The following is an 11,218-nucleotide window of genomic DNA, read 5'->3' as shown; positions in this document are numbered from 1 at the left end:
ATTGCTTTTTTATTCCTAAAAAAAAACGTTTAAATGACACACTATTACACGGTGAATTCACACATACTTTAAGGACTGTAACTACTTGCATTATGGCTTTAAAGTCACTATATGATAGGCTGTACTTTATGGGCTACTATGTTGAGTCTTTTCTAGGAGCGTTTTAACCTTTAACAAACACACATCTGTGGGTGAGAATGTTATCACTCGTATTGCTAGCAGCCTCTCCGGATGTACTTACGTAGAAACATTGCTACTGGGTTTTTGCAAGAGGAAGTTAAGAAAGGTACAGAAAAGTTACTTCTCATATGGAAACAAGATTTATGTATGTTTTTTTCACGGTTTATGTAGGGCAGCACAAAGCCAATGAAAATAGAATGATAAATTCAATAAATCTAAAAGTCCCTTCCATACACAGAATAAGTTGCATGTAAATGTATGAATTAGATGGAAAACATGAATGCATGTATTGTGTGGTTCATTTTAGTGGATTGTATAATTGAAAAACAAAGTAAAAAATAAAAAAGTTGTTCAAATTGTTGCACGCAAGTTTTATTCTGTTGTTGCTTATAGATGATGTATTTAGTTGCGCTCATTTAAATCAATGCAACTTGTAAAACACTTGTCATAGAAGCAGACCACAACATTGCTATAATACCCAGAAAGGGTTATGGGTATTGCTGAATGACACCTTTACTAAGCACTTGTGTTTGTTTTTTTTGCTTCTGCATAGGCTCTCTGTTCTGTCTTAGTTGAAGGCATCTAAAGCTTGGATAGTCTTGAGGTGAGGGTGCCATTCTGAATTTTGCCATGGGGACCCGGTATCCCTGTGAACACCAAGATAGCATTGCTAGGCAAAGTGTAACACAATGGCCCAGATCATGGGGAACAGCCCGAATAAATGCCCCGTTGTCCTAACACTGTCACATATGAGGGTAGTTACTCATGACAAATTTCTCCATTCATGGTTTCTTTCCATTGAAATTATATTTACCAACACATGAGTGAAAACACTTGTAGGTTTCCGTAAACTGTACCCCCAGTTTTATGAAACTTGACTTGTAAAAGACACTTTAGAAGTTTTTAGTGGTGGTAATCTGTGAAGTGCTACCATCGGTGGCTGGAATGAAGGGTCTCCGTTGCTCTTCCAAGCCTCATGCCTGATAGCTTTAAACTTATAAAGTAGATAAATACTCATGATATGAGTCAGAAGTTCTCTAAAACAGGAGTTACAGTAAAAGGCCACACAGGTTCACACAATGCAGTTAGTTGTGGTATAATATTAGGCACCAGCAGATTCCATGGGTTAAAGTTTTAGACTACCCCTTCCCCCTATAAGCATTAAGAGGAAGTAATAGAGGGCTTGAATGATACTGTCCAAATAAAATGTGAAATATAAATATTCAAACCCGGTTATTTGATTTAGATTCACTTTAAGAAGCACCACGTGAGCAAAGTACATAGAAAATTCTTTTTAATGGGAGTCCATTCTACACACCACCTTCTATAACAGATGCTAAAAACCAGCAGTGCATTGCATATACCACTGAGAAATGAATGTACGGTATTATTCTTTAATGATGATAACACAAAATCCCCTCTGAAAGTTTAAGGGAATTCCTGAGTAAACTGTGAAGAACAGACGCAGAATTCATGAGTAAACCCCCCCAAGATAAGAGAAAATCCCTCGAGAAGACTGTCGAATTCTGGTAATGTCACACATGACGACCTTAATGAGGCTGTATCTCAATATACCTCCTGTCACAGCACCTAGAAATCGCAGCATAGAGAAGGGACATAAGGGAAGTGGTTTAACAGAAATATAAACTGCATTAGGGGAGGAGGGAGTGGGCAGGGGAAGGAGAAGCTGAGAACTACAGAGCTGTGTTTCTACTGTAACCCAGCAGCTGCAGATAGTGTCAGCCAGCCGTGCAGGTACCTCAGGAATGGCAGCAGCAGTGCGATACCTGTGCTAGCCTCACCGCCCTGTTGTGTGAGGGGGAAAAACGCAGACAAGTGGCTCTAATAATATACACAGAGGGGGGATATGTTGTACACAACCTCTGAGGACTGCTGACTCCCTATAGCTGGTTCTATCATCACTGAGGTGCCCATGACAGTCAGCGGAAGTATGAGCAGTGGGTACTGCAGCCTGGAGGAGGACATTGAAGATTATTTCTTTACCGCCAGAGAGAACCTATCCAGGAAGGCTGTGAAGGTAATGGTACATCAATGTAATGGTGTGAGTGTGAGACCTGCCCATGTGCCCTGTGTGTAATGGGAGCAATATGCTTCTGACTGGTCACGTATGTCATGTGTGCTCATCAAGGAGCCTGCACTGTATGGAAGGAAAGTGTCAAAGTGGCCCTCTATACAGTGTGAACAAGGAGGTGGGTGGGTGGCATTTTGCATCGAGTCCATATCTAAAGACGTTTGTGGTACAAGGCCCGCGTGACATTGTATTGTACATGATCAATAATGAGCCCTCGTAGCCACAGACACAATTTTTCATTATCACCATTTGAATCTTTAAGCAAAATCATCAGATGTTTTAAATTTTGCAATAATAGTCGCCTGTAGCTGCGTGATTGTGACACGTATTTCCGAGACTGATGGCGAAAATTCACAGTGAGGCACATTAAACATACTGGTTGTTGGTTTTCTATAGGTAATAAGGTATGAAATCACTTACAATATTAGACATTTAGCTTATGGAATATTTATTTGATTTACATTGATAAAAAAAATAAATATTGGTGGTAAAATTCATCAAAATTACTGCAAGCAAAAGAGGATTTGCCCGTAGCCACCAATAAGGTTACAGTTCTCATTTTTCAGAGGCCCTGATTGGTTACTATGGACATCTTCTCCCCTTTAACCTTGGACTAAGTTTTCATAAAATCTCCTATTGTTGCTTTGATGGATACACACGGGCAGGATTACATTCTACAGCAATGAATCTCCTTAGAATGTATGTGGAGCCTGAGCTATAGATATGTGCTTATATTATATATATATATATATATATATATATATATACATATATGTAGAAAGCAGCAGCACTCACGAAAATTATTGTACGGGTGCCCAGCAAGACGTCCTGGTCCTCGGACGAAGTATCAAATATAGAAAGAGAAAGCTTGCAGCACTCCATTATGAAAAAATGGTGGTTTATTCAGTCAAACACACAGCAACGTTTCAATCCTACAATAGGACCTTTCTCTGCTTGAGAAAGGTCCTATTGTAGGATTGAAACGTTGCTGTGTGTTTGACTGAATAAACCACCATTTTTTCAAACTGGAGTGCTGCAAGCTTTCTCTTTCTATATATATATATATACACTACCGTTCAAAGGTTTGGGGTCACCCAGACAATTTTGTGTTTTCCATGAAAACGCACACTTATATTTATCAAATGAGTTGCAAAATGACTAGAAAATATAGTCAAGACATTGACAAGGTTAGAAATAATGATTTTTATTTCAAATAATAATTTTCTCCTTCAAACTTTGCTTTCGTCAAAGAATGCTCCATTTGCAGCAATTACAGCATTGCAGACCTTTGGCATTCTAGATGTTAATTTGCTGAGGTAATCGGGAGAAATTTCACCCCATGCTTCCAGAAGGCCCTCCCACAAGTTGGATTGGCTTGATGGGCACTTCTTGCGTACCATACGGTCAAGCTGCTCCCACAACAGCTCTATGGGGTTGAGATCTGGTGACTGTGCTGGCCACTCCATTACAGATAGAATGCCAGCTGCCTGCCTCTTCCCTAAATAGTTCTTGCATAATTTGGAGGTGTGCTTTGGGTCATTGTCCTGTTGTAGGATGAAATTGGCTCCAATCAAGCACTGTCCACAGGGTATGGCATGGCGTTGCAAAATGGAGTGATAGCCTTCCTTATTCAAAATCCCTTTTACCTTGTACAAATCTCCCACTTTACCAGCACCAAAGCAACCCCAGACCATCACATTACCTCCACCATGCTTGACAGATGGCGTCAGGCACTATTCCAGCATCTTTTCAGTTGTTCTGCGTCTCACAAATGTTCTTCTGTGTGATCCAAACATCTCAAACCTTGATTCTTCTGTCCATAACACTTTTTTCCAATCTTCCTCTGTCCAATGTCTGTGTGGTTTTTGCCCATATTAATTTTTTCCTTTTATTAGCCATTCTCAGATATGGCTTTTTCTTTGCCACTCTGCCCTGAAGGCCAGCATCCCGGAGTCGCCTCTTCACTGTAGACGTTGACACTGGCTTTTTGCGGGTACTATTTAATGAAGCTGCCAGTTGAGGACCTGTAAGGCGTCTATTTCTCAAACTAGAGACTCTAATGTACTTGTCTTGTTGCTCAGTTGTGCAGCGGGGCCTTCCACTTCTCTTTCTACTCTGGTTAGAGCCTGTTTGTGCTGTCCTCTGAAGGGAGTAGTACACTCCGTTGTAGGAAATCTTCAGTTTCTTGGCAATTTCTCGCATGGAATAGCCTTCATTTCTAAGAACAAGAATAGACTGTCGAGTTTCACATGAAAGCTCTCTTTTTCTAGCCATTGTGAGAGTTTAATCGAACCCACAAATGTAATGCTCCAGATTTTCAACTAGCTCAAAGGAAGGTCAGTTTTATAGCACCTATAAACAGCAAAACTGTTTACAGCGGTGCTAACATAATTGCACAAGGGTTTTCAAGTGTTTTCTAATCATCCATTAGCCTTCTAACACAGTTATCAAACACAATGTACCATTAGAACACTGGAGTGATGGTTGCTGGAAATGGGCCTCTATACACCTATGTAGATATTGCATTAAAAACCAGACGTTTGCAGCTAGAATAGTCATTTAGCACATTAACAATGTATAGAGTGTATTTCTGATTAATTTAATATTATCTTCATTGAAAAAAACTGTGCTTTTCTTGCAAAAATAAGGAAATTTCTAAGTGACCCTAAACTTTTGAACGGTAGTGTATAGTGTATTTATAGGAATCCATACCATCAAAACATTATAAGTGAAGAGGATAGAGGAAATATTTGAACATGAGTGGTGAATGGGGGAGGAGCCAACAAGCACCAGCAGAATGCTCCATTTTTATTTTTCTCTGACCCCGCCCCCTTCCTCGTTCATATGTACGTCCAAGATGCAAAAACACTGATCGTATTATAAGTATCTTTGCTGACAGTTGTTAGACTGCAATACACGGGCAGCCCATTGACTTGATGATGAACTGTGCAATGCTTCATTTCTCCTGTGGTGGCGCTGCAGGGGAATTAAATGCTCGCTGCCAAGTTTCCCAACAAAATACATCTGATTACTGTTGGTCCTAGCAGCAGAACACTGTGTGATCAGATTATTTTTTGGGGGACCCTTCTAACAAAAGGGGATTGTCTAAAGCGCACAACTGCAGTTGTGCAGTTTTTTTGCACCAATATACAGTAGTAATTGAATTATGCTGTGAATAATATAGCTAAATGAAAGATTTTGGATTCCATTTAGCCAGAAACAAATCAAACTTTATGCTTATGTGTGAGTTATTTCATATATTCTGATTGAACGGGTTGTCTGCTAGTTCTAAGGGTCCCTTGACATTACGCTGATCACAAAGTGCCTCTCTGCTGGGATTCCCTGTGATCAGTTGGGATTTGTTGGGAAACCTGGCAATAAGTGTTCCATTTTTCTGCAGCGCCACCACAAGGGAAATTAAGTATTACACAGCATTTACTCAAATCAATGGGATGTCTGTGTAATGCAGCATAGGTCCTCCAGCTTTTTTGTAACAGCTCTGCTCTGACCTATAGATGAGGAAAATGAACAGAGTACCCCCTCTATTAAATCAATATTACCTAATAGGGTATATGAAAATGGGTTTTCTAAACTGGACTACCTCTTTAAGTGTGGAAAATCTGATTATTCACTACTGATATTTATAGGTTTTATGAAGTCACACAGACTTTGATACCATGGAAATCTTTCCATGCTGACAAATGTTGCATCCTGTTATTTGCCATGATAGTTTGATAGGGAAGGAGTCATGTTACACAATTATTTTAAGTGGATTTTAGGCTATACAGATTTCCACATGTTATACCTTTAGATTAAACCTTTAATTGCCAGGGGTTTTTGAACATTTTGCTGTTCTGGTAGCCAGTACAATGTTCACACATTTGACATGTACAAATAAAACCTAAATCACAAAATAAAAAAAATAATGCTAAACACCCTAGCACAGTGTCAAAAGGCCACTCAGAAATTTATGCATAAAAATTGGTATTTGTGACTACAAGTTTGAGCCAAGCTGAAAATGAGATGCACCACGTGTCTTAAAAATAAAAGTTCAATATGTTCAGAGCTCATACAAACCAGTAATGCCTACGTCTACATGCACGTATTTCATAAAATTTGTGGAATTGAATATACCAAAAATCTAGTTTTAAGCTGGGAAAAAAAAAAAAGTAACAACCTATAAAATACAGGGATTACACTTAAAAAGTATGCGCATCCTCAAACCCCATCTTTTTCCTGAAAGCAGGCAACCTGACAATTGGAGTTGTCTTGAAGGGCTGTTTGCAGCCATGTCCATTTTCATGTAACTTTGTGACAAAAAGGAATTACTTTAAAAAAAAAACTACAAGTAGAGGTTTACACACAAAAACAATGTTACAATTATAGACGAAGGTGTGCAAAATTTATTTAAAAACTTCTAAATGAACAAGAGCTTGTGAAAAGAGGCCATGCAATATTTGGTCACCTTCCAAAAATGCGTTACAATGTTACATAGTTTGACAACAAGACACAGGTCCAACAAGTTCATCCTTTCTCAATCAATTACACTTTTTTCATTGATATATTAGTTATAACCCTCAATGCCATTTGTCAGTAAGTAATCATCCAGCCTTTTTGGAATGCTGACATAGTATCTCTCATTACTACCTCTTGGGCTAGGGCATTCCATAGTTTGACTACTTTAACTGTAAAGAACCCTCTCCTATATTGATGTCTGATACACCTGTCCTCCACATGCAATGAATAATCCCTGGTCCTTTAAAAAGTACTTAGAAAGAACAAAACCCCTCATGCAAACAAAGTTTACTCTGTAAAGAACTGTGAGGAGTTCATATATAAGTGACTCATATTAAAATATAATTTTTACTAATGTCTCTTTACGTCTTGGAGAGACAGCACATTTTTTCAAATCTGACGTGTCACTTTATGTGGTAATAACTTTGGAATGCTTTTACTTATCCAAGCGATTCTGAGACTGCTTTCCCACTACAAATTGTACTTTATGTTAGTGGTAAAATTTGGTCAATGCATTCAGTGTTTATTCGTGAATATCACCAAAATTTAGAGGAAATTTGGGAAAATTATCATTTCACTAAATTTAAATGTATCTGCTTGTAAGACAGATAGTACTGCCACACAAAGTAGTAGTTAACATATGTGTACTTTGTTTACATAATTTTTTGAATGCCCTTTTATTTTTCTAGGACGTTACAAGTCATATAACTTTATCAGCAATTTGTCACATTTTCAAGAAAATTTCCAAAACCTATTTTTTTACGGACCAGTTCAGTTCTAAAGTGGTTTGGAGGGGCCTATAATTAAAAACCACCCCCCCCCCATATATCACCCCATTTTAAAATATGCACCCTGTAGTGGATTTTGGGGCCTCCTTTTTACTATATTTTAGGCACCATGTCAGGTTTGAAGAGCTCATTTGATGGCAAAACATAGGAAATACTCCCAAAAGACACCATTTTGGAAACTACACCCCCTCAAGGAATTTCTCTAGGAGTATAGTGAGCATTTTGACCCACAGGTTTTTTGCTTAATTTATTGTATTTAGGCTGTGAAAATGAAAATCAAAAGTTTTTCTAATCATATTGTAACGTCCGCGGCTGCAGACTCCGCTCATCCTGCTGACACCTTCCTTCCCGATGATGCCAGCACATGCGACCGTCCTGGCCTGCAGTGACCACTAGGGAGCGCGCAAACTCAGTCCTGGCCTTAAAGGGCCAGCGCGCACACATGTTTAGAATTGTCTAATCACCCTGGACTATAAGAAGGGCCCTGCCTCCTCACTCATTTCCTGAGCGGTGTTGTGTTTTCCCATGTCAGTCTAGAAAATGGTCCCAGTGTTCCTGTTCCTGCTACCTGTATCCCATGCTACCTTGTTCCTGTGCCGTAAAAGAGTTTGAGTCCTGTTGTGTTACACCACGCCTGGTGTCTGCTGCAGAGGTCCCATCTGAGCCTAGCCATCGCTGCTACTATTACTGAACTACCACAGGTTCCCTTGCTCGGACTATAGACTTTACTTGGTACACTGTTTGGCCAGCTGCTATCCTGCTACAGTACGGCCCAGTGGGTCCACATACCCACAGATCGTGACACGTATGAAGTTTTAGCATTTGTAACATTGTAGCATTTGTAACATTTGTAAAGCAATTTGTACATGGTCATAAACTGCTGTTTGGACACACGGCAGGGCCCAGAAGGAGCACAATTTTGATTTTGGAGCTCAAATTTTGATGGACTAGTTTTTGGGTGCAATGTCGCCTTTGGGAACAAAACCGTGAAAACCCCCAAGTGAGTGACTCCATTTTGGAAACTACACCCCTCATGGAATCTAGTGGTATTGTGAGACCCTACAGGTCTTCTGCAGAATTTATTAAAATTAGGGCGTGAAAATGATTTTTTTTCCCACTAAAATGTAGAATTTTTGAATTTTCACAAGGGATAAAAGAGAAAAAGTACCCTATTTGTGAAGCAATCTCTCCTGAGTACAGTAATACCTCATATGTGGTCATAAACGGCTCTTTTTATTCATGGCAGGGCTCAGACTGGCTGGAGCAATATTTGGCATGCAGATTTTTCTTGATTGGTTTTTGGGTGCCGTGTTGCATTTGTAGAGCCCCTGAGGCACCAGCACACCACTCAGGGCATTCATCCAGGGGTACAGTGAGCATTTTGACCTCACAGGTGCTGTGTAGATTTTATTAGAAACAGGCAGTGAAATTTAAAAATTAATTTAGTTCTAAACATATGTCGTTTTAACTCCCAACTTTTCATTTTCACAAGGGATAATCGGAGTAAAAAACACTGCACTACACAATTTGTTATTCAATATCTACCAAGTATGGCAATAACCCATATGTCGCCCTAAACTGCTGTTTAGGGACATGGCAGGGTTTAGAATGGAAGGAGCGCCATTTGGCCTTTGGAGCGCACATTTTGATCGATTGGTGTTCGGGCGCCATGTTGCATTTGCAATGTCCTTGAGGTATCAGATTACAGTAGAAACCCCTGAGAAGTGACCCAGTTTTGGAAACGACACCTCTCAAGGCATTTATAATTTGCCTTGACATATGACAGGGTTACGGAGTGAAAAAGCAGAATACACATTTGAGGGCTATTTTGGTGATTTTCACAGAATTGGCCCACAATTGCAGCATTCGGAGGTCAAATAATAAAACAAACCCCCAAGAAGTAACCCCCATTATAGAAACTACGCACCTCAAGCCATTTCTTAAGAGGTGTAGTGAGCATTTTGACCCTACAGGTGTTTTATAATTAATGTGCAGCGGATGGTGCAAAGTGAATCCTGCATTTTTTCCACAGATATGTAATTTCAGTGCCCAATATGTGTTGCCCAGCTCGTGTCACTATGAAAAGAAATCTCTATAATTATTATGCTATGTTTTTTGGCTTTAGAAAAACCCTACATGTGGCCCTAATCTTTTGCCTGGACATACAAGAGGGCTCAGGAGTGGAAAAAAAACATGCACATTTGAGGCCTATTTTGGAGGTTTACGCATTACTGGCCCACAATTGCAGGGCTCTGAGGTCAAATAGTGAAACAACCCCCCCAAGAAGAGACCCCATTTTGGAAACTACACCCCACAAGGCATTTATCAAGTGGTGTGAGCAGTTTAATGCCACAAGCGTAATTTTTCGTATTTTTTTTTTAGCAGAAATTAATGCGCAGCGGATGGTGCAAAGTGAAAATTACAATTTAACACTGATACGCCATTTTGGTGTGCAATATGTCGTGCACAGTTTGTACCGCTGAAGACAAATACTTAATAAACTGTTAAGCGGGTTCTCCCGGATATGGTAATGACATTAATGTGGACATAACCTGCTGTTTGGGCACACTGTAGGGCTGAGAAGGGAGAGAGCGCCAAATTGGCTTCTGGAGCGCAGATTTTGCTTGGAAGTTGTTCTGTTTGGGGTTTTAATGCTATTTCAATTTATAATCTGGGCGCATATTGTCACAATCTCGGGGTATGTGGACCCACTAGGGCACTCCGCCGTAGCAGAGTGTCAGCTTGCCAAATCACAGTCTATACAAAGTCTATGCAAAGTTCTAGCACAAGGGTACCTGTAAGAGGCCAGACAGTAGCAGAGGCTTTGGCACAGATGGAGCTTGATGTGGCAGGTGGCGCCAGAAGTGGCAGATGATATCAGGCGTGGCAGATGACACCAGACGTGGTGTATGACTGCAGGCATGGCAGATGGCACAACACGACTCTAACACTAGATAAGGCACAAGAACAAACCAGCACGGATGCAGAATGCAGGTAGCAGGGTACGGGAACACTGGGAGTAAGATATAACTAAGGGACCATTCGCAGAACTAACATGGGTAGACAACAACAATGCTCAGGCAAGGAATGAAAGGGCGGAGCCCTTTTTATAGTCCAGGTCTGATCTGGGGATTGGATAGGGAATTTTTAGCAAGCGCGCGTGCTGGCCCTTTAACAGATGGACCAGGGCAGGACAGTCGCATGAGCTGGCGTCTCCTAGGAGGGAGATGCTGGCAAGCGGCAAGGAGTCTGCGGTCGAGGACCTCCGACGGTGGTGAGTGGCGGAGTTACGCGGCCGCAGCTGTAACACATATGTAAGCTGTGCAGAGTACATCAGGGCATAATAAGGAGGTAAAATTATGTGGTAAATAAATAATAATCCACAGATATGTGGCCAGTGTCACACTGATAAATGATGCCCAATCTTATCCCCTTTTGGAACACCCTCTGCACCTTTTGAATTTTTTCGTCGACGGAACTGTGTGAGGGCTTTTGTTTTGCGGGACAATTTGAAGTTTCCATTGGTACCACTTTGGCATAAATGTGACTTTTTGATCACTTTTTATAAAAAAATTTTTTAGAAGCAAGGTGACCAAAAAACAGCAATAAGAGACTGTCTCTGGTGGGGCCTAATAGGCTTCAA

At 40.4% G+C, this 11,218-nt stretch overlaps 1 protein-coding gene across 2 annotated transcripts in view; it reads left to right on the top strand.

The window, feature by feature from the left end:
* RASSF5 (Ras association domain family member 5) overlaps positions 1–11,218 on the top strand; it is a 75,953-nt gene that overhangs the window by 24,354 nt on the left and 40,381 nt on the right. Inside the window, exon 1 of one of the 2 annotated variants that reach the window (XM_075853712.1) lies at positions 1,859–2,218. The exons of the other annotated variant lie outside the window; for it this stretch is intronic. Within the exon in view, the coding sequence (XP_075709827.1) occupies positions 2,114–2,218 (105 nt within the window). The 5' untranslated portion in view covers positions 1,859–2,113. Of the gene's footprint in view, positions 1–1,858; positions 2,219–11,218 lie in introns of those variants that run through there. 2 annotated transcript variants of the gene reach the window in all.

Source organism: Rhinoderma darwinii, chromosome 2 (genome assembly GCF_050947455.1).
Source record: "Rhinoderma darwinii isolate aRhiDar2 chromosome 2, aRhiDar2.hap1, whole genome shotgun sequence".
In the NCBI taxonomy this organism is placed as follows: domain Eukaryota; kingdom Metazoa; phylum Chordata; class Amphibia; order Anura; family Rhinodermatidae; genus Rhinoderma; species Rhinoderma darwinii.
The sequence above is the reverse complement of the archived record's forward strand: the minus strand, read 5'-3'. Positions and strand labels throughout refer to the sequence as shown.